This window comes from Cetorhinus maximus, chromosome 17 (assembly GCF_964194155.1).
Source record: "Cetorhinus maximus chromosome 17, sCetMax3.hap1.1, whole genome shotgun sequence".
NCBI lineage: Eukaryota > Metazoa > Chordata > Chondrichthyes > Lamniformes > Cetorhinidae > Cetorhinus > Cetorhinus maximus.
The window spans coordinates 33764209-33788761 of record NC_135895.1 but is presented as its reverse complement, the minus strand read 5'-3'; the positions used below and the strand labels follow the sequence as shown (position 1 = coordinate 33788761).

At 41.4% G+C, this 24553-nt stretch overlaps 1 protein-coding gene across 5 annotated transcripts in view; it reads left to right on the top strand.

Moving 5' to 3' along the window:
* LOC144692310 (zinc finger SWIM domain-containing protein 5) overlaps positions 1-22831 on the top strand; it is a 248934-nt gene extending 226103 nt beyond the window's left edge. For all 5 annotated transcript variants that reach the window (XM_078560963.1, XM_078560964.1, XM_078560966.1 and 2 more), the window contains 7 exons: positions 5774-5911; positions 6937-7197; positions 8751-8886; positions 10315-10472; positions 13650-13813; positions 19036-19117; positions 20188-22831. In XM_078560963.1, coding sequence (XP_078417089.1) covers positions 5774-5911; positions 6937-7197; positions 8751-8886; positions 10315-10472; positions 13650-13813; positions 19036-19117; positions 20188-21050 — 1802 coding nt within the window. In that variant the 3' untranslated portion in view covers positions 21051-22831. The remainder of the gene's footprint in view (positions 1-5773; positions 5912-6936; positions 7198-8750; positions 8887-10314; positions 10473-13649; positions 13814-19035; positions 19118-20187) is intronic.
* Positions 22832-24553: the final 1722 nt, after the last annotated feature.

The window sequence follows — 24553 nt, the reverse complement described above, 5'->3', positions numbered from 1 at the left end:
GGAAGGAAGGAAAAGAGGAGAGCAGTAGTGATAGGGGATTCGATAGTTAGGGGGACAGATAAGAGGTTCTGTGAGAGATCGAGAATCCCGGATGGTCTGTTGCCTCCCTGGTGCCAGGGTCCGTGATATCTCGGATCGAGTTCTCAGTATTCTCGGGAGGGAGGGTGAGCAGCCAGATGTCGTGGTCCATGTAGGGACCAATGACCTGGATAGGAAGGAGGAGGAGGTCCTGCAAAGAGAGTTTAGAGAGTTAGGTGCAAAATTGAAGGACAGGACCTCCAGGGTTACGATCTCAGGAGTGCTACCCATGCCACGTGCTAGTGAGGCTAGAAACAGGAAGATAATGCAGCTAAATACATGGCTAAGGAGATGGTGCAGGAGGGAGGGCTTCATGTTTCTGGACAATTGGGCTCTGTTCCAGGGAAGGTGGGACCTGTTCCGACGGGACGGTTTGCACCTGAACTGGAGGGGGACTAACATCCTTGCTGGTATGTTTGCTAGTGCTGCTCCGGGGGGTTTAAACTATATTTGCAGGGGGAGGGGAACCAGAGTGTTAGAACAGATAGTGAGGTGGAGGAGGATAAAGGTCAAGCGAGGAATGCATGTATAGACAGAAATCAAAGGTTTGTACATGATAGAAATGTTCTCAGGTGCATCTATTTCAATGCAAGGAGTATTGTCAGAAAGGCAGATGAGCTTAGGGCGTGGATTGACATGTGGGATTACGACATTATTGCTATTAGTGAGACTTGGTTGCAGGAGGGGCAGGACTGGCAGCTCAATGTTCCGGGGTTCCGTTGTTTCAGACGTGATGGAGGGGGAGGGATGAAAGGGGGAGGAGTGGCATTACTAGTCAGGGAAAATATCATAGCTGTGCATAGACAGGACAGCCCGGAGGGCTCGTCTACAGAGGCCATATGGGTGGAGCTGAGGAACGGGAAAGGTGTGACCACACTAATAGGGTTGTATTATAGACCGCCCAATAGTCAAAGAGAATTGGAGGAGCAAATCTGTAGAGAGATAGCAGACCGATGTAAGAAACAGAAAGTTGTGATAGTAGGAGATTTTAACTTTCCACATATTGACTGGGACTCCCATACTGTAAAAGGGCTGGATGGCTTGGAGTTTGTCAAATGTGTTCAGGAAAGTTTTCTAAATCAATATATAGAGGTACCAACGAGAGAGGATGCAATACTTGATCTCCTATTAGGGAACCAGGCAGGTCAGGTGACAGAAGTATGTGTAGGCGAACATTTTGGGTCCAGTGACCACAATGTCATTAGTTTTAAGTTAATTATGGATAAGGATAGGTCCGGTCCTTGAGTTGAGATTCTAAATTGGAGAAAGGCCAATTTTGTGGAAATGAGAAAGGACCTAGGAAGAGTGGATTGGGATAAGTTTTCTGGCACGGATGTGTTCAGTAAGTGGAAGGCATTCAAAGGCGAAATTTTGAGAGTGCAGAGTTTGCATGTTCCTGTCAGGATTAAAGGCAAAGTTAACAGGCATAGGGAACCTTGGTTTTCAAGGGATATTGGCGATCTGGTTAAGAAGAAGAGAGAGGTGTATAGCAGGTATAGGCAACAAGGAGCAAATGTGGTACTTGTAGAGTATAGAAAATGTAAGAAAATACTAAAGAAGGAAATCAGGAAGGCAAAAAGAAGACATGAGGTTGCTTTGGCAGATAATGTGAAGGTAAACCCGAAAGGTTTTACAAGTATATTAAGAGTAAAAGGATAGTAAGGGACACAATTGGTCCCCTTGAAGATCAGAGTGGTCGTCTATGTGTGGAGCCTCACGAGATGGGGGAGATCTTAAACAGTTTTTTTGCATCAGTATTTACTCAGGAAACTGGCATAGTGTATAGGGAAGGAAGGGAAACAAGCAGTAGTGTCATGGAACATATAGAGATTAAAGAGGAGGAAGTGCTTGCTGCCTTACAGTGAATAAAGGTAGATAAATCCCCCAGGCCTGACATGATATTCCCTCGGACCTTGAGGGAGACTAGTGTAGAAATTGCAGGGGCCCTGGCAGAAATATTTAAAATGTCCTTAGCCACGGGTGAGATGCCGGAGGACTGGAGGGTAGCTCATGTTGTTCCGTTGTTGAAAAAAGGCTCCAAAAGTAAACCAGGTAATTACAGGCCAGTGAGCCTGACGTCAGTAGTAGGTAAATTATTGGAAGGTGTTCTGAGAGATCGGATATACAATTATTTGGACAGCCAAGGGCTGATTAAGGATAGTCAGCATGGCTTTGTGCGTGGTAGGTCGTGTTTAACGAACCTTGTAGAGTTTTTCGAGGAGGTTACCAAGAAAGTAGATGAAGGAAAGGCTGTGGATGTTGTCTACATGTACTTTAGTAAGGCCTTTGACAAGGTCCCACATGGGAGGTTAGTTCAGAAGGTTCAGACACTTGCTATCCATGGAGAGGTTGTAAACTGGATTCGAAATTAGCTGTGTGGGAGAAGACAGAGAGTGGTAGTGGATGATTGCTTCTCAAGACTGGAGGCCTGTGACTAGTGGTGTGCCTCAGGGATCTGTGCTGGGACCATTGTTGTTTGTTGTCTATATCAATGATCTGGATGATAATGTGGTAAATTCGATCAGCAAGTTTGCTGATGACACTAAGATTGGAGGCGTTGTGGACAGTGAGGAAGGCTTTCAAAGCTTGCAGAGGGATCTGGACCAACTGGAAAAATGGGCCAGAAAATGGCAGATGGAATTTAATGCAGAAAAGTGTGAGGTGTTGCATTTTGGAAGGACAAACCAAGGTAGGACATACACAGTAAATGGTAGGGCACTGAGGAGTGCGGAGGAACAAAGGGATCTGGGAGTTCAGATACATAATTCCCTGAAAGTGGCGTCACAGGTAGACAGGGTTGTAAAGAAAGCTTTTGGCATACTGACCTTCATAAATCAAAGTATTGAGTATAGGAGTTGGGATGTTATGGTGAGGTTGTATAAGACATTGGTGAGGCCAACTTTGGAGTATTGTGTGCAGTTCTGGTCGCCTAACTACAGGAAGGATATCAGTAAGATTGAGAGAGTGCAGAGAAGATTTACTAGGATGTTGCCGGGTCTTAAGGAGTTGAGTTACAGGGAAAGATTAAACAGGTTAGGACTTTATTCCTTGGAGCGTAGAAGAATGAGGGGAGATTTGATAGAAGTTTACAAAATTATGAGGGGTATAGACAGAGTAAATGCGAGTAGGCTCTTTCCACTTAGATTAGGAGAAATAAACACGAGAGGACATGGCTTTAGGGTGAAAGGGGAAAGGTTTAGGGGGAACATTAGGGGGAACTTCTTCACTCAGAGAGTGGTGTGAGTGTGGAACGAGCTGCCATCTGACGTGGTAAATGCAGGCTCACTCTTAAGTTTTAAGAATAAATTGGATAGATACATGGATAGGAAAGGTCAGGAGGGTTATGGACTGGGTGCAGGTCAATGGAACGAGCGGAATAATATTTCGGCACAGACTAGAAGGGCTGAATGGCCTGTTTTTCTGTGCTGTAGTGTTCTATGGTTCTATGTTAATGAAATAAACAAAAACTTTATTAAACGTTTTTAAAACCCCTATCAAACCTCATCCCGCCACTGGATGAGGTTTGTAAAAAAAAATCACCTACCCACCTGCCCGTTGGGCCCGTGCGCTGAGCCGAAGTTCGCACGGGCCCCTCAAAATCGTTGACGATTGGCAAGGTAAGGGCCTTAACGAGGCCTTTAATTAATGGCGAGCGCGCGTCCCACTGCATAGCGCGCCCGCCGACCGAAATATTGTGTTGCCGCGCGCTGACGTTGGGACGCTCGCGCGATGTCAGCGCGCAACATTTTAAGCGCTGGCGTGCGGGCTCCGCCACCCACACGTCAGCCAGAAGATTCTGCCCACTGTTTCTTAACTTCCCCAGTCTAGTTGAAACATTTCACCCCTCCTTTAAAATCAGTCTAAGCCTGGTTTATTTAAAAGTGCAAATATTCCCTTTACACCTATGTTAACCTACTTAACATTTCAAACCTGGCTTATCTTCTGTTACATCAAAGCCTTCAGACCAGCTGCCTTTAATTCAATTAAGACACACACGCACAGGCACATGCACATAGACACAGGTCCCACTATTACTCTGCAATAAATTCCAATAACATTATGAAAATTATTATATCTTCCTTACACCTTGACTAAATCTAGAAATTTAGTAGCTGTTTTTAAACACAACATTTGCACTCAATCATGTTATGATCATTATTCGATAAATGTTCACGTTTGGTTAAGCTATAAACTAAATCTGGCTCATTGCTCATTATTAAATATGACTGCCCCCTTGTTCATTTTAGGTCAAATTGTTGCAGAAAACTGCCCTGAGCGCGCACAGGATTTGGGCATCACCATTTCTGATCTGCAATCACAACTACAGCTGCACAATCCCGCCATTAGCTTCATAAACTGCAGGTCCCCATAATTATACCTACATCACCAATGAACTCAGTGGGTAACTCCCTGACTTTACTTTCCATGGGCAAAGCTATAGATGATGCATTACTAAGCAATACTTTCAATCAGACTTTTTAAGAGTTGGATGGTTTGCAGCTTTAAAATGTTGACTTTTTCTATTGTGGAAAAAATTAAGTTTTCAAATCACAGTATCATTTGAATCTATTTCAAGAAGCGACATGCCATATTTGAATCTTTATTGTGGAAGGACCAAGCACCTTCCAACAGGTATTATGTTTTTTATGTATTCACTTGGGTCTATTCTAACCCAATTGGTTTCGCTTCTTGATCAGCTGGTGGAACAAGTGTATAAGTGAAGTCTATCTTGTCTGACTGTTGTATCGTGCATTACCTAAATGATACATTCAGGCAGAAACACTACAACTACAGTTAGCTTGAATTCTAAATATGTTTTGTTTGCTAACTTTTTAAGATTTTGCTTTTAAGCAAGACCAGGCTTAATAACAACAATTATGCTGGTTAAAATCAGAAAAAAAGTTAGCAAAATAATAGCATAAGTCAATTATTTTGGCAGTAATGCATGGGAAATGATTGTAGTTTGTACTGTACAATGGGAGCCAACTTATTATAAAAGCAAATTCCCAGTTATAAAATACTAATAGGAGAACCATCAGAAGGACCCAACAACTTCTCATAGTCAAGGAGGTCCAGGTACTTGCTGTGAACATATAATAAATGTGGGCCACATCAAGAGAAACTTTGCATCTTGTAACCGGGGTACATAGGTAGCCTACTCTTGTTGGGTGTTTTTCCACTCATTTTGTAACTAGTGGGCCGCAAAGGCACTTACAGTTGCACAACATGGGTGTTCAGTAAAAGGTCAATAGGTATTTTTTATGCCTGGGAACACTTAACTCCCATGCTGAAAAGAGTTTACAAATTGGAGTTACATAAACTTGAAGTAACTCATCATTCTTCACGAGCCCCCTAATTGAGAAAGGCTTGGAAATAAGCCATTAAATCTTATTCGGAGAGAGGAATTGGGCTTGTTCCAATTGAATATTTCCTCATGATCACAGAAAGGAATTGGTCATGGTAGAATACAGCTGCCTTTTTTCTTCACCTCTGTTAGTGGAAAATAAACTCCAAGGAGCAAAATTAAAGGGGATGACAAAGTCTGTTGGAAAAAAGAAATATACTGCGGATGTATAGGACTGGAATTCAGTTAGAAAATATCTCTGATTTGTTAGTGAATGCAAAGAATTTTTTATAGGCCCGCTGGAGCATATTATACACTATTGATTTTTTTTGTTGGATTATTTCTTTTCAGAATTATTACACAGAGGAGTAACTACAATTACAAATTTGGAAGGGTGGGTGGGTCATCCTTTGGACCCAATTGGCTGTCTCTTCGTCACACTGACTGAAGCTTGCCGACTAGAGGATGAGAGTTGTATGGACACAGCAGGTAAGAGAGGGTCCTCTGTTTGTTATTTGCACTTGTTTGTTTCATTGGTGTCATCTCCTTCAACTTCTAGGATTGCTACTAGATAGAGTAGCTTTTGAAAGCTGTTATTCCTTTTCTTTAATTGACGGAGACTAGTTCTATGATTCTGATCTTGGGTGCTTTAATTTCCTTGAGCCATATGTGCTGTTCTCAGATTGAGTGTTCCCAATTATATCCATAGTCACTGTACATTTTTCCTATCTGAAACTAAATACATAGTGGTGAGAAGTGTGGAAAAAGGAAGAAGAGCCAGACAGACAAGTTTAGAATAGGGATGTTTTTCATTATTGAAATATCCCCCTCACCCCTACAGTGTGGTTTTGGTTTTCGGTGCACGACTAGCAACAGATAATTGAGGGTGAGTGTAATGTGTGTTGTCCCAAACCACCAGGTTCCCTGCAATCATCCCTGGACTTTTTTTTAATGTCGTGTAAAGGAGAAATCTGTTAAACAAATATGGAACTGGGCATTGGTACATCTGAGTGAGAATACTGCTGGTAATAGAGAATAAGGGATGTACAACCCAGCCAGGGTGTAGCTGTGTACCTTACTGGAGCTGTAAAATTAAATTAAAATCTGCACATTTTGACATACAAATGAACAATTTACAGCAATGTTGTTTGTTTAAAAATACTTTACCCCTGGGTCCCACATGATTTTTAATTGCAGTACTTAATGGAAATTTCATTTCATTAAAATGGAATTCCTTTTTTTAATCCTAGATTCTGATGTGAGGAAATCTTTCACAGGGTATTGGCTTGTGGGGGACACCGCCCCTTTAGTATTTTGTTAAACCATAAGAGTGTATATGGGAATGCTGAAACTGCAAGTTTATAAAGATAATAGTGCATTATTGTCCAATTTTTCTTTTAACAAACCAAGACAAATACCTAGGATTTTAAAATGTTCCAGAATTGATTTACGGAACAGATGTTGACATTTTGTCTTGGATTTATTTTGACTAATATCTATTTTATTCCCATTAGATGCTAGCAGTGATCTGAAGCCTGCTACCTACCAACATGTGGCTGTGTCTGGGTACCTAGATAGCAATGAGTCCTACCTTACCCTTGCTATGGAGGTAGCGCTGATGGGCATGGGTCAGCAAAGAGTAATGCCTGAGGGCCTCTACGCACAAGACAAGGTCTGCCGCAATGAGGAGCAAATAATCTTCAAACTGCAGGAGCTTGAATTAGACGAAATGCTTGTACAGGTCCTCCGTAAACAGTCTGTTATCTTATTAGAAGGTAAACTCATATTTCCAATCAAATCTTTTGAAAGAAAGCAAAGGAGCATCCACAGTTTCTCCAGGAAGATACATTAGGATGGATGGTGTTGTGCATTAGAAGGCTACCCTTTCAGCTCTGGAAGCAGTAATTTGAGAATTAAGGCTAGATTCAGGCAGTGTAGTTTGACTTTGTTAATTTCAAAGGTTAGGGAGATATGACACAAAGTTTTGTTTTCTTTGGGGTCTGCAGCTAATTATGTGTTTCAGGGGCTTGAGCAAATTCTAAGATAAAAATATGTTCTACAGATAGTATGGTCAAGTTAATTGTTGGTATATTTACGCTGTTATTTAATTGATAATATCAGGCCTGACTCGGACTTGATGGTGACTTGGAAGGTATTTCATTTTGTTATAATCAGAAAACTATGTTTTCATAAACCTTCTGCAATATTAAATTGGTGCAGGGATATGCAATCAGCTCCTGCAATTGCACTTATTTCTGTTACAAAATTAATTTAAGGAACAGATGAAGAAAACTTGAGGATCAGTGGAAATGTCTTCAGTAACAAAACACTTTAAGTTCTGCAGTGATTTTTCCAATACTGCAGTATCACAGCAGAAGATCTGCGCAAACCCTAAAGAAATGGTAATAATTATATTATTTCTCCAAGATCACTGTGCATCTTCCATCAAAGTTATGGTGGAATATTGGGAGAACCCCCACCAAGTTTAGTCCATCAATCTCAGTTTGCAATAAGACTGATCTACAAAAACTTTAAAAGTTGGGGAGAGGGAAGCTGAAGTATTTCTTTTTCTTTAGAAAAAAAGATTGATGTTCATTGTCAAGTTTCCCAACAATAGCTCTTCAATTTCAAGATTTTTTTTTTTTATCGTGTCCACGGACAGTCTATACATGGCCCAGCCAGAACTGGACACATTTTTGTTTCTTGCTGTTGAATTCTGCAAGATCTGCAACAGTGCAGGTTTCCTCTAGCGATAGGCATTGCAGAAGATGTTGCTAGTCCGTGGTTCAGTTCCACATTTACAAGTTGTTGGGTTGGTTATATATCCCCATTTGCTTAGTGACACCTTTGAACGACCTACACCTAAGTCTGTTAAGGCACTTCCAGGTTGCCCAGTTGCAATTAGCTCCTGGGGGAAGGCTTTCATCCAGTAGAATTTCCATCACTGGGGGTGGTTCGAGACTGGCGAGCCGGTCTTTCCACAAGGCGATGCAGGCTTCAGATGGGGTTGATTGTAATGAAACAACACTGTTCATGAAGCTCTTCCTTGACTTTAGGCGGCTGGGTGTAGGTGTATGACCATGTAGAGGGTGCCTCTCATCTGATGTTTGACGGAGTCGCTCTTTCTTGCTGGCTACCGTTCTTCTTATATTTCAAGATAAACTATATTAAATTGAAAAAAAATTAGCATAAAATCTGCAGGAACAAATATATGAAAACTGAAGCCTTATACATAAAAATGTCACCTTGCATGTAAAATTATTTATATAAAAATTCATCAGGACGCTCTTCTCTCATCTGAGCTGACAACAATTCTGATCATTAACAGGAGGTCCTTTCAGCGGCCTGGGCGAAGTGATTCACCGGGAAAGCGTGCCAATGCATACTTTTGCAAAGTATCTTTTTTCAGCTTTACTGTCCCACGATGCTGACCTTGCATACAAACTAGCTTTAAGAGCAATGAGGTTTGTAATTTAATTGGAATATTAAATTCTGGTATTGGATGCTTACAATTTATGACCCCACTGTTCAGATTATTGTGTGCTTTAATGCTACATTAAAATATGTGAGCAGCTCCGCTAATCATTTATCATACCACTGAATACAAAAGTACTGGATCTGTGCAGATCTCCATGTTTTTTGAAGGTAACTAAAAGTAGACAGGAATGGGCGAAAGGTGATTTGTGTAGTCATGGTGGCCACCACTGGCTTGGCAATCTAGAGCTTCTGGTCTAAAAGTAACATCCTGCAAGAATGTGAATGTGGCACTGGGAGCACTGAAATGGTGGAAGGGCATAAGTTTGTACTTTTTGTCTTCCATATGGTGAGAGTCTAGACATTAGTTATGTGTGATTGAATAAGGGTTGGGGAAGGTTGCAAGCAGAGACCAAAAGATCTACCCTCATAGGAAGAGTGACTAAAATTAAAGCATGACATTACCTTCTGCCACTGGAATAGCCCTGCTCATTTGCTAGTTTCTGGTTATACCCTCTTAAAACTGGAAGGGATAAAAGAATCCTAATGTTAATCTCTGTAGCACCTGGGGAATGCTTAATTCCCAAGCATCTGTTATATTGGATCTGTAACCTCTTTATTTATCCTGGGGCTCCTCTTAAGCAGTGAACCTGGGTTTGTCTACAAAAGGTGCAGGACAAGGGCAAGCATCAGAGTGATGTAGGAGAGAATGTTCCTGTCCTTCATTTTCAGTTTCCTTCTGCAATGGAAGGACAGTTATTTCCTGGGGCAGGCAGAGAGTCCGTTATTAGGCTTTGACTCTGGATCCCTTTGGCCATTCTTTGTCACTACTGTTAGGAATTTTGTCTCAGGCTGGTGATAATTTTCATAAAAGCAAAGTCAGTGTACTGTTTGCACAAGATACTTTTTTTCAGCCTAAGATATATTTAATGGGAAAAAAGATATCTTCACTTGGAACAGCAGCCAATTGACACTGGGCTAAAGTTAGGACATAGAGCAGCCTTGGTCCAAGCTCGATAACAGCTCCATGCCTAACTTTCCTCACCAGCAATCTGGCTTTACACCAGGGAACCAGGGTGGATGCAGGGAAAATATGTGCCCTCCGTTCCCTTCCAACCCCAACCTCAGCCCCAGTCTCTGTAGAACAGGCAGATTGGTTAATGTCTTCTGGTTGTATATTTTTGTTATATGCGTCCTGATACTTACACAAATGTAATGGGGAAAATATTGAATTTGCAGAACATTAAAACCTGGACATACGGCAGTTTAAACAGCACTGTTTTCTGTCAGACTATGACCAATTAAATGATGCAAGATATAATTTATACATTTTGGGCTATCCAGTAGGCCTGTGCACCATTAATAACTGTTCTCTACATATCACCTCTGATGTATTACAGCTGTCCTTATTTTTGTAGATTGCCTGTTCTGGAGTCGACATCACATGCAGGTGATGTCTCCCACCCTCACCACATTGTTTCAGTTGTACCCAGTCGATATCCCCGGTGGTTTACCCTAGGACACCTTGAGTCTCAACAATGTGAGCTGGCCTCCACGATGTTAACAGCTGCAAAAGGTTAGTCTTAGTGCAAACAAAAAGGAACTTTTAATTTCCATATTACTTACTGAATGTGCTGTGCTATAAAGTGAAACGATAAAGGTATACAGCCATATTTCTAACCTATGCCATGGTGGAGAAGGCACCAAGAGGAAGCAAGGAACATTGCTACAAGGTAGAGGGTTGAAGTTGCACTGCTTTGCTGTCCCCCATCTCCTCGAGATTGATTGTCGACTGTGGTTGGATGTGAGCAAGTCAACTGCATACATTTAATTGGGGAATGTTGTGTGGCACTGGGAGAGAAAAGAAAATAATATACCTTTTTGGGAGTGGAGAGTCTCTCAATGAAACAAAAACAAATGCCATATGATTGGGCTTAATTTGGGTGGATACTATTCCACAAAAAAACGTAGGAACAAAATGTTGCTCAATTTTTGGTCTGATAGTACCAAAGATGCCCACTGTATTCTAAATTAGGAGATCAGAACAGTAAATTACATAATTCTCATGATAGTAATCATGAAGTATATTTATTTACAGTTAGAGTGCTATTTAACATATCATAGGGAAAACCAGTTAGTATATTTGGAAAAATTATTTTATTTTCAATTGTACTCATTCTATAGCAGCATGATGCACCCAATGTGATCTGTGTGGCTTTTTAGCGGTATATTACTAAAATTCTTTCTGGTCTATTGAAATATACAGAATGACAGTTCATATTGCAACACGATCTGGATCAAAGAGGAATTTTCCAGAACTCCTGAATGGAACTCGGATTTATTTTCTCTTTTTTCCCGTCTCTCCAAGGCAATTGCATAGCTGCTAATAGGTGGGCGTACTGAGAGTCAGTTAGCAGCAACATGACTGAATGGGCCAGGCTCAGTGGAACAGCTGGACTTTTTTGTCTTATCTTTTTCGTATATTCACACTTGCACGGAGGGTGGTAGTGTACAGATCCAGTCTCTTAGATTATGGAGTAGAATTTTAGTGGCATGAACGATTTTTAATTTTCCAAAATTCCCTAGATTTAGGGAAGGTTCCATTAGATTGGAAAAAAGCAAATATAACTTCTTTGTTCAAAAAGGGAGACAAAAAGCAGGAAACTATAGGCCAGTTAGCCTAACATCTGTCATAGCAAAAATGTTAGAAGCTATTATTAAAGATGTTATAGCAGGGCACTTAAAAAAAATTCAAGGCAATCAGGCAGAATCAACATAATTTTGTAAAATGAAAATCATGTTTAACCAATTTATTGAAGTTCTTTGAAGGAGTCGCATGTGTTGTTGATGTACTGTACTTAGATTTTCAGAAGGCATTTGATAAAGTGTCACATCAAAGGTTATCACAGAAAATAAAAGCTCATGGTGTAAGGGGTAACATATTGGCATGGATAGAAGATTGGCTAGCTAACAGGAAGCGCTAATGGCATAAATGGTTGACAGGGTGTGACACAGGGATCAGTGCTAAGGTCTCAACTTTTTACAATTTATATACATGACTTGGATGAAGGGACCAAAGTAATGGTCGCTAAATTTTCTGACAATACAAAGATAGGTAGGAAAGTAAATTGTGAAGAGGACATAAGGAGGCTACAAAGTGACATAGATAGATTAAGTGAGTGGGCAAAGATCTGGCAAATGGAGTACAATGTGGGCAAATGTGAAATCGTTCATTTTGGCAGCAAGAATAAAAAAATAAGCTTATTATCTAAATGGTGAGAGATTGCAGAGCTCTGAGATTCAGAGGGTTCTGGGTACCCTAGTGCATGAATCACAAAAGGGGTTAGTATGCAGGTACAGCAGGTAATTAGGAAAGCTAATAGAATGTTATCATTTATTGTGAGGGGAATTGATTACAAAAGTACGGACGTTATGCTTCAGTTGTGCAGGGCATTGGTGAGGTCACATCTGGAGTATTGTGTACAGTACTGGTCTCCTTATTTAAAGAAAGATGTAAATGCGTTAGAAGCAGCTCAGAGAAGATTTACTAGACCAATACCAGGAATGGGTGGGTTGTCTTATGAAGAAAGGTTGGACAGGTTAGGCTTGTATCCACTGAAATTTAAAAGAGTAAGAGGTGACTTAATTGAAACCTTTAAGATCCTGAGGGGTCTTGACAGGGCGGATGTGGAGAGGATGTTTCCTCTTGTGAGTGAATCTAGAACTAGGGGTCACTGTTTAAAAATAAGTGGTCACTCATTTAAGATAGAGATGAGAAATTTTTTCTCTGAGGATTGAGAGTATTTGGAACTCTCTACCTCAAAAAGGTGGTGGAAACTGAGTCTTTGAATATTTTAAAGGCAGAGCTAGATAGATTCTTAATTAACAAGGGGGTGAAAGGTTATCAGGGGTAGGCAGGATTGTGGGGCTGAGGTTACAGTCAGATCAGCCAGGCTCGAGGGGCCGAGTGACCTACTCTTCCTCCTTTGTATGCACATATGAATTCTTAAATCAAAATCATCTCCCAATCAATATGTAAAGAGACCATCTGGCCTGTCATCAAAGTTAAATGAAGTTTGCATGGTCTCCCCTTGGTTGATGTCACCAGACTATAGTCCCTTGACTCTACCAACTTTAGGATGTATCAAGCAGTCATTAAAATACAAATTCAGCAGTAATGGCATTTTAATTGTGTGATTTCAATTGGCTTGCACTGTTGAACACAATCAATCCTGCAGCCAGTTTGTCTATAAATGCCATTAATACTCATGGTATAAATTTAATTACTTAAAAAGTGAACATTACTCATTCTTTGGAAGTGTTTTTGTAAATATTACTGATTAAAATTCCGTCCCCCCTTTCCACTTCCCTTAGAACTTTCTGCCTATATAGATAACCAGCAAGAATCTGCCAACTGAATTTTATAACCAAGGACTAGAAAACGGCCTCAAGCAAGTGGCTTGTTCTCAGATTCAACATTGTGCATCCTGCTAGTGCTGAAGTGCCTGGCATTTGCCTCACTGTGCTGCCTGAAAACATGGGCAAGGTTGAGAGATCACTTTATGGGGAGTTGTAGCATGATGCAATAGAAACATGTCTCCGAAAGTTTCTTGGTACAATATCATCATGTTGTTTGTTCTCTTTTCATGTGACCTAAGAATAACGGCCCTGACATTGTTACTCTTAGGCTGATGTGGGAGCTCCAAACTGGTGAGTCCATAGGGCCCAATTAACTTATTTTGACTATTTTCAGGGGATATGCTGCGGTTGCGGACTGTCCTAGAAGCTATTCGGAAGAACATTCACTCCTCCTCCCTCATATTTAAACTGGCCCAGGATGCGTTTAAAATAGCGACACCGGCTGACATTCCACCAGACATTACGCTTCTCAACGTGGCTCTGGAGCTTGGGTTGCAGGTAAGAACAATAAATGCAACACTCCAGAATAAACAAACCCAATCCAGGCCATGCTTTTGTGGGTAAGCACAGTAAGAGTAGGCCTATGCCCACAAGGAAGCAAGGAGGCAAATTTTGCCAGTCTTTTCTAGGGAAGCATCAGTAGAGGCTTGGAAATAGATTGCTTGTTGTGATCGAGCCTTCTGAAGATTTGGTGGAAAATTTGAAACAAAGGAAGTGTGGGGCAACTTTCTGTTCATCAGCTTCTTTGCATCAAGAGTCTATTGAGTGGTCCACATGGATCAATGAGAGAGACTTGGTTTGCAACATTGGAAGTTTTTCACTTTGATTTGTATTTATTCGAGTTGTGGGATTAAAAAGTTGTAATATCGTCTGCAGAAGAGTCTAATTTTCTTTTGTTAGATGAGGCATCAGCTGGTAAGCAATTGTTTGAGAACGAACGGAGAGAAAATTGAGGGGGATGGTGAGGAAGTCATCAGCGGAGACACTGAATTTTTAAGTCAGAACAGCAACCATATAATATTTCCAATTTTATTCTGTTGGAGCATAAGATGCACTCAGGATGGCTCCAAGAGAATGCCACTCTGACACACTCTGAACAGAGACAATTCCAGTAAAGGAAAATATCAGTAGGGCAATACAGTGAATAGTGGCCCAGTTGGCTGTACCTCAAAGTACAATGTGGTTTGATGCCCATGATTCTCTGAATGATGAATTTGTTTCTTCTGATGTTCGACATGGTCTTGTGGGGAAAAGAAATGTGGTGAGGCTACAGGAAATGATTCCTGCAGGGAACATTTAATGTAGCTTATGCCAAAGCCACGCTGGTCCACTGTCAAAATAACACTTGATAAATGTCCAGAAACAGTTTATTTGGAGTATCTCCGGTAATATCGACAAGGTAAATTTATGGAGTCACACTTTTGTCTTTGAGTCAGTAGGTTGTGGGTTAGTAGTAACACTTTTGTCTTTGAGTCAGTAGGTTGTGGGTTCATGCACACTCCAGGTCTTGAGCACATTATCCAGGCTGATACTTCAATGAAATTGGAGAGAATCATGCATGGATTTTCATCTGCGAGTCAGGTGCGCAGATTCTGGAGAATTTCCAGCTCCGCAAACATGGCTTTTAAAAGTCTTTTAGAAGACTTTTAGAAGTTGGGATTGGCGACCCTGGAAGTAGTGAAGAGGGTATAGGGTGTGGAGGTGGCTGAGCAGAAAGCCTGCCTTGGGGATCTGGCACTGTCTCCAAAATTTGAAAGAAAAGAATAAAACATGAAGCATCCCTCCTGCTCTCACCCTCCACACTCACCCCCACCATACGCTCCCCATGTCTCATCCATGCCAACCCAAGCCACCTCATGCCCTGTACCCACCCTCATAACCTCCCATACCCTCCATGCCAACTTACGCCCCTGTATCCACCCCTGTTGGCCCTTTATAGCCCCCATGCCAACTTAGTGCCAATCCCCACCCACCACATTTTTCCTTATATCTACTATGCCAACTCACCCAGTATCCACCATGGGCAGACCTCAGAACCCATGAAGAGTTGAGTTAAAATAAAGTTCTAAGTGTTTATTGCAGACTTTGTATTGGAAAAAAGCACTCTCTTTCATAAAAACCTATTTACTACATTTCCATTCCTTCAACTACTTTACGCCTTATGACAACAAACATTTCATTCAGTGCATAATCCCTTATGACAACAAGCATTGGAATTCATAGTCCCATTTCAAAGAGACTATAACCACTTGTAGCTGTCAATCAACCTGTGTAATAGCAGGCACCCCACTGTGATAATGGATGGTGGTGAAATCAGTCATGCAGCAGTAATCCAGTAATAGAAGCCCTCAGGTTTATGTCAACAGATGGAGTGAAATAGCAAGCAATGATTTTTTTTTGACACCACGGACATATTTTTCACAGATTTAAAGGACAGGATCTTTCAATGCCTTGGCAGTTCCCTTTGAGAGATGTTTTTGACCTCCTCTTCATGCTTTTGAAAGGTTCTCTCGATAGTTTTGACAGGTCCTCATGACAGTTGATTTTAACAAGTCTGGTGACAGTTCCAGTGAGCTTGACAGTTAATGAGTTAATGCTCTTTTTATGTACATTTATGCCTACTTTTAAAAATTCCAAAGGGCACTTGACCTCCACCAAATGGCACCTGATCTCCCCCAAGAGGGTCCTGGAACCATATACAAAGCGGTACCTTACCTCTGCAAAGCGTTTTCCTGGCTATCCAAAGAAATGCACTAAGTTCAGACCTGCTCTTATCAGGTCTATCTACTCTGCACACTTTGGGTTTCACACTCCTGGGCTACCATAATCCAACTTGAAAGGAAGCAGCTGATGAGCTAAGTGGCCAGCTGCCTCCATGAAACACGAACCACCCTTGCGACAATGGGAAGTGCTGTCTCTCTCATGGAGAAAATCCAGGCTTCAGTGTTTTGAATAAGATGTTCAAACAAGATCCTTATTTACCCATTCAGGTAGATGTAAAAAATTGTCTCCTTCCTTTAAACTGTTGGCAGTTTCTCATTCTTGGGTTTCTATGCATTTTGGTGTCGCTGGATTTATTTTGAAATTCCTGGGAGCGTCCCCGCCACTGCACCGCCTGCCCCCCCCAGCTCCCCCCCAACACACCACAACCAAGAAACATGTTTCCAATCTACCATAACTAGGCCTGAACTAAATAAAACAAGGAAACTGTATGTAGAATATTATGCTCCAATCAAGCTCCTGGTGTCCTTCAGTGTAGTGCAGGAACATCGGGGGGAAGTGAAGCCATGCCCCTTTGTTATGGCACTAGCTGTCATATACGGGTAAGCTTAAATGTCTCACCCACTTGGACAAGCCATGGAGAGAAAGTATTAGTGTAAGGTGAGGGGGTAGGATGGGTCGGTGGGGCAGTGGTCAAGGAAGAGTCGGGTGGTTGTGGGAGAATCGTGAGTTGGGTGGGTAGTTGGTATTGATGGAGGGGGGTTTGGGTGGCTGATCAGGATGTGGGGGTTGGTCGGGGAGTAGTTGGAGGGTGGTTGGTGGGGTCAGGGGGTAGTTGAGGGGTATGGTGTATTTGGAGGGTGAAGGAGTAGTCTGGGGGAATAGTGGGGGTAGTCAGGCGGTGGTCATGTCAGGGGGCGGGGGATGGTCAGGTGGGGTCAGGGTAGTTAGTGGGTTAGTTGGAGGGTGGGGGTGTAGTCGGCGGGCCCAGTGGGGTGGGGAAGGTGTTGGGGGGTCAGCAGTATAGTTACCTAGGATTTAGAATTAGTTTTAATCCTTCTAACTTTTCCTTGGCAACTATTCTGTTAAGTGAATCAGAACCATTCGAAGCCTCTGAATCAGAGTTTCAGAGAGTTCCAGATGCAGGATAATTGCCCAATGATAGTTGAAACTTTCCAGGCAATTCCCGTGCAGTGCTTGTGTGGGGACCTTCGAGGGGACCCTAGTGCATATTCTGGACTACCTCCGGGTACAACCATCAAGAGAACAGAAGATCTGGGCCCTTGTTTTATGAAAATGTAGACCTCAATATTTCTTTGTATAGCATCATTAGTATTATCAATATATCATCATGATTAAAGAAGCTGTAGCAGGGCACTTGGGTAAGTTCAAGGTAATCAGGCAGAGTCAACATGGTTTTGTGAAAGGGAACTCATGTTTAATCAATTTATTGGAGTTCTTTGAGGAAGTAACATGTGCTGTGGATAAAGGGGAACCGGTGGATGTACTGTACTTGGATTTCCAGAAGGCATTTGATAAAGTACCATATCAAAGGTTATTGTGGAAAATAAAAGCTCATGGTATAGGGGGTTACATACTGGCATGATTAGAAGATTGGCTGGCTAACAGGAAGCAGAGAGTAGGCACAAATGGGTCTTTTTCAGGTTGGCAAGGTGTAATGAGTGGTATGCCACAGGGATCAGTGCTGGGCCCTCAACTGTTAACAATTTATATAAATGACTTGGATGAAGGGATGGACGGGATGGTTGCCAAATTTGCTGATGATACAAAGATAGGTAGGAAAGTAAGTTGTAACGAGGACATAAGGAGGCTACAAAAAGATATAGATAGGTTAAGTGAGTGGGAAAAGATCTGGCAAATGGAGTATAATGTGGGAAAATGTGAAATTGTCCATTTTAGCAGGAAGAATAAAAGAGAAGCATGTTATCTAAATGGTGAGAGATTGCAGAACTCTAAGATGCAGAGGGATCTGGCTGTCTTAGTGCATGAATCACAAAAGGCTAGTATGAGGTACAGCAAGTAATTAGGAGAACTAATAGAATGTTATCATTTATTGCAAGGGGAATTGAATACAAAAGTAGGGAGGCTATTCTTTAGTTATACAGAGCACATCTGGAATATTGTGTACAGTATTGCTCACCCTATTTAAGGAAGGATGTAAACGCATTGGAAGCGGTTCAGAACGGGCTGACTAATACCTGGAATGGGCTTGTTGCCTTATGAGGAAAGGTTGGACAGGCTAGGCTTGTATCTGCTAGAGTTTAGAAGAGTAAGAGGCAACTTGATTGAAACAGATAAGATCCTGAGGAGTCTTGATAGGGTGGATGTGGAGAGGATATTTCCTCTTGTGGGAGAATCTAGAGCTGGGGGTCACTGTTTAAAAATAAGGGGTTGCCCATTTAAAACGGAGATGAATTTTTTTTTCTCTGAGGGTCGTGAGTCTTTGGAACTCTCTTCCTGAAAAGGCTGTGGAAGCAGAGCCTTTGAATATTTTTAAGGCAAAGGTAGATAGATTCTTGGTAAGAAAGGGGGTGATAGGTTATTGGGGGTAGGCGGGATGCAGATTTGAGATTGCTATCAGATCAGCCATGATCCTAAATGGTGAAGCAGGCCTACTCCTGCTCCTTGTTGGTATGTATGTTTGTACAATCCACAAAATTTACAATCCACATTCTTTAAATGTCCCAATGACATAGTGCATTTTTATCCTTCCCTTCTTGGGGATGGTGGATACAGAAACACTTTATTCTTCCCAGAAATTGGAGCAGGTTGTGAGCAATGCATTCTGTTCTTTTCCCTCATTTCTCCAGTGACGGGAGAGTTAGACTGTGCATTTGCTAGTGCCACATGAGAGTGTTGAAGATGTGATGCATGTTGCTGCCTTTAATCTAGTGCTGAGAACAATGTTTGGGATTGGGGGTGATGGGGAAAGACCTAATGGAAAGGGATGTAGTCTAATTCATCTGGTTTTCATGCAGGTGATGCGGATGACCTTGTCAACTCTCAATTGGAGGCGCAGGGAAATGGTGCGCTGGTTGGTGACCTGTGCTACAGAAGTTGGTATGCAACTATAATCGTTGCAGTAAACCTTTCAGAACCTGCATTAAAATATTTTGTCAAATCAAAACTAATTTTAAGTTTATCTCGAGTGATAAAGATTTCTAAAATGCAAGAAATGGCAATGCATTCGGCTAACTCTGCTGGGCTTTCACTGGATAAATTTGCTAACTAATTCATGCTAACCATTTCTGGTTTGTTACTGTCTGTCCACAAATAAAACTTTTCCAGCTGCAATTGCTTGACTGCCAGAACACCCCATGTTAGTAGCTATCTCAATATTGTGAATTCAGCTTTCCTATTTCAGCTTAGGTTCAAAAGCTCCACCAAGACAAAGTTCTCCCTTTATCCACTATTAACCAATGTTGCCAGAATTCACTGTTTAAGCAATAATATTTATAAGGAATGTGAAAAATATAAAATTCAAAAGGATATCAATGTAAATTCTTAGTACTTCGAAGGGCCCGTGGCATTTATTTTGTGTTACTAGATCATTATTTGTTCTATGACACAAAATGTTGTAAAATGTCTATCCCATTGTTCTGTTACTGAAAGAAATTGGTACATTTATAGAGGTCTCTGTCATCCCTTGTGTGTTTTATTATTAGAAGCAGATTGCTAACAGCAAACCAAGTAGAGCTCCCTTCCCTCTCCTTTAACTGCTCATTGCAGCATGAAGTTTTGCTGCAGCAGCATTATAATTCTTCTCCAAACGCTGCTCCACCATCTACTTAACAAAAAGCTCAAGTTCCACAAAAAAAACACCAGCAGACAATCTCTAACTAACAGTTTTAAAGCAAAACAGAATATTAAGGTAAAACTGAGAAAGCCTAATATATGATCAATAAATATTGATAACATTATGAAACAATAAATTTTACATCATTCAGCTATAGTCATTCCATCCTTTTTTCATGTGTTTCTCTTGTTAGTCTATTAAGGCAGGAACCTGATGAGTGGCTTCAGATAAATCTAATTTATACAAAGTCTTGCCCGGACATTCTGAAAAATGTCTAAATGTGGAATAGCTCACTTACATGTTGTCCTCTTTCGCCTCTGCTCTTTCGTTGTAGGCGTGCGAGCTTTGGTCAGCATCCTGCAGAGCTGGTACACCCTCTTCACTCCAACTGAAGCAACTAGTATTGTGGCAGCCACAGTCACATCACACAACACCATTCTTCGGCTGAACCTGGACTACACACAACGGGAGGAGTTGGCGAGCTGTGCGCGGACCCTTGCTCTTCAGTGTGCCATGAAGGACCCCCAGAACTGTGCACTGTCTGCATTAACTCTGTGTGAAAAAGACCATATTGCCTTTGAGACGGCCTACCAAATTGTTATTGATGCAGCTTCTACGGGTATGACCTACTCCCAGTTGTTTACCATAGCTCGATATATGGAGCATAGAGGGTACCCGTTGCGGGCCTTCAAACTTGCAAGCCTCGCCATGACCCACCTCAATTTAGCCTACAACCAAGACACCCACCCAGCTATCAATGATGTTCTTTGGGCATGTGCATTGAGCCACTCCTTGGGAAAAAATGAACTAGCTGCCATTATCCCTCTGGTGGTTAAGAGCGTACAGTGTGCCACAGTGTTATCGGACATTCTGCGCAGGTGCACAATGACAGCCCCTGGACTGGCAGGCATTCCTGGCCGGCGAAATTCTGGTAAACTGATGTCGACTGACAAAGCCCCGCTCCGCCAGCTGCTGGATGCCACAATTGGTGCTTACATCAACACCACCCACTCTCGTTTAACACACATCAGCCCTCGCCATTACGGGGAATTTATTGAATTTCTTAGCAAAGCCAGAGAGACGTTTCTGATGGCACAGGATGGACATATACAATTTGCGCAGTTCATAGATAATCTAAAACAAATTTATAAGGGAAAGAAAAAGCTAATGATGCTTGTCCGAGAACGCTTTGGCTGATGCACTACTTATAAACTTTTATTGGTTCCTATTTTTTTGTTCAACTGTGATCTTGTCTCATAGGAGTGGTACTCAGTGTCTTGGCACAACCAGTGGAGCCAGTCAGCATTTATTTGAGCATTAACCAATTTATACATTGTTCAATAATTTCAGTAGCCACAAAAATAATTGTTCTCGTACATAAAACTCAAGGATTATGGAAAACAAAGTTATACAAAGTTTCTTACACTTTACAAGTGTACCCATTATACCAAATTCTGTCACACAAGGCAAATACCTCTATCTCTTACTTGTTCTCTCTCTCTCTCTCTCTCTCTCTATTTCTCTCTGTCTGATTATCTCTGTCTTGCTGTCTCCCATAGTCAGCTTTAATCTCCATGAGTGACCAGGTTTCAAAGCAAAAGAAAGAGTACACATTTTTTTAAAGAAATGTACTAGCAAAGCAACACTAAACCTCACGCACCACCAAAACAGTTTAGTGAGATGGCTTACTCACATGTGACCATATGCCATGTGTTTTTGTGTGTGTGAAGGTACTTAAAGAAGAGACCATTCTCAGGGATGCTAAAACAAAAGTAGCAAAAGCATTTATTGAAAACTGTAAATATTATATTATATGTGTCAATTATTGAAAGAATTGTAAAGTATATTAATTTATAATTAATATTCTATGTCATTAATGGGATACTTGAAATTCACTGTGGGCTGGAAATGTTTTAACAGGAGGGAGACTGCAGAGCATATTTCTCAGGTTACCCCCCCACCCCCCACCCCTCCCCCCCCCCCACCCTCCCCATGCATTGTGTGTTTGTATGCGAACGAGTGAAGGAGATGGCATCTCTATGCAGAGCTACTTGCATACTGTACCCTGGGTCGGAAGTAGTGCCCAAGGGTGAATTGGGGTTTTTTTTTTAATGAGTTTTATTTTTAAGAGTTGATGGTCAGGTGCAGATGAGAGAAAAATTTGGGCTTGGTACTTTATGAAAGTACACACAGGTATTAATTAACCTGCCACATGTACCTCTGTCAGGACAGTATTTTGTGGTTCGAACAATTATTTAAAAAATGAAAAGTCACGGGTGTCTGTGAAGTGAATGAGCTGGTGGCACTCAGCTTCCTTCGTTAGATCTTGCGTGTGCAACCTCTTGTCATTAAATAAATCATAATTCTTAATAACACCTCCACCATGTCCTAATACCACAGATAAATAATAATTAAGAAAGAAAAGTTATTAATAAAGTGTTTCAACTTACAAAGCTGTTGCCTTTCCAATGTCATTCATTCAAGAAAGAAAGTGTTTTAAGTTTTTCTTCTGTTACGTTCCTGCGTCCAATGTTTTTCTTTTTACAGATAGCTGCTTCCTGTGAACGGTTTTGGAAAAAAAAGTGTAAATCTTGTTGGTCCGGTTGCATTGCAAAAAAAAACTTTTTTTGAATGTCTTTGTGTTAACTGTACCAGTGTCCGTTTGTCATAGTTTTAGGGGAAAATGCGCTGATAGAGAACGTTGACTAGATGTACCTACTGTTGAGATATGAAAAAAAATGTGTTTAGTAAATGTCGCCTCTCTCTGCGCTACTGAAAGCTTAATTCAGTATTTGTTGCCACAAAAGTATCTACTTTCATCAACGATTTTTTTTTTGTGTAACCTCTTGATCTGATGTTTAAAAAGACAAAAAATACAAAATTTAATACTATTTATGTAATGCTACTACCATTTTATATAACTGTGTCAAAAATTTCAGTGCTTTTTTTAATGAATAAAGTGTGGAACACAACTACAATTCTAACCTTTCTCAGTGCTTTTGTCTGGGGATTATTTAGCTGCACAGTAACAGTTTTGATCATTTCTTTCCCCTACCCCCAAGTCCAGTTGTTTCGAATGTAAAAGGTGTTTTGAGGAGAGAAGACTCGACTTAACCTAGCATCAAATCACGAAGGGCCATCCACGTGATACGTTAACTCTGCTTCTCTCTCCACAGATGCTGCCTGACCTGCTGAGTATTTCCAGCGTTTCTTTTTTTCTCAGGTATCCAGCATCTGCAATCATTTTGCTTTTGTATCAAAACAAAATGTTCTAGCCAGCACACACATGTCCAAGAGGCAATTTCATGGCCTGCGTTGAGAGAAGGTACAAGTTTCTCGTCTGATTCACATGTAAAAGAGCTCATTTAGCATTAATGGAGCTATGCAATCATATTTTGAATAAATAGGTCATCTGAAACTGCAGTAGCAACAGCAACTTATATTTATATAGTGCTTTAACATAATGAAACATTCCAAGGCACTTCATGAGAGCAGTATAAAACAAAGTGTGACACCGAGCCATATAAGGAACAGATACCAAAAACTTTGATCTTATGGCCCCTTAGGGATGGTTTGGCAGGTAGTGAGGAGGGTGGGGGCCATAAAATTGGCCATGGGCACTACCCGCTCAGCCCCTCCCCTGCCACAATTTTAATGGCCACCAAAGGGCCTCCTCCCAACGTCACTGGGCTTTAACTCTCAGTGGAAGAGGCTCACGTTAAGTATGCAGCCTGGCAGCTTTCACTACTCGGTCTGGTGATTGGGCAAGGGGGTGCACCCCCCTTACAGGCCCCCTGTGCCCATCAGAGGCCCCTCCCTCAAGGTCTTCCCAACCCTGCCTTGCCTGTCCACCCCTGCACCCCAATCTCTCCCTTGCCCAGCCTGTCAGTTTAGCCCCGATGATACCCCTCCCCCACACCTTACCGACATCTTGCTCAATTGGTGATCACTATTGGAGACTGGATGCAGTCCCAACAGTGGCCACTGCTCCCAGTGGTGCTGCTGGGACCAGAGAGCTGCCAGCCATTTGATTGCCTGGCACCACTCAGAGGTGGAACTTCTGCCCCAGATGGGGGCAGAAGCCAGGCCTCAAGCCAATTTAATAGCTGTGGGGTGAGCCAACAAAAGGGGGGCTCCTTGGGTAAAATCCATAAAAACTGATTTGGACATATCTTTTTTGATAGGTGCCAAAATATGGAAAATAGAAAGTGTATTTGAAGTATGTCCTTAGCATTGATTAGTTGATTTCTCATAAGTTGATGCAAAAAGCTGTAGCCTCTCATCTCTTAGCACTTCTTTGCTCTTTCCATAAAAATCTTTGAAACAAATAGGTAATGAATTCTTTCAGCATTTCAAGGCTCTTATTATTTATAGCGTTAAATATTAACACCTGCAGCTCCTTTTCTACTATGATCAGATGAACAAAACCTGTAATTAATAGCACATCATTTCTTTTATTGACTGCTAGGAAGACAAACAATGATTGTTCATCCAGAATGGATTTCTTTTTCTAAGTAGAAATGTTGAGGTTTTTCTCGCTGATATAAAACTAGCTGAAAAAGAATTTGAATTACTGGGTTCCACTTGAGTGGACACCATCAATGACAACCATGGAAAGCCCTGCCCTCTTCATTTCTGCTCCAAATTCAGTTTAGAAAAAAATCCAAGACAGCAGCCAAACCATTTTTGGGGCTTAAAGG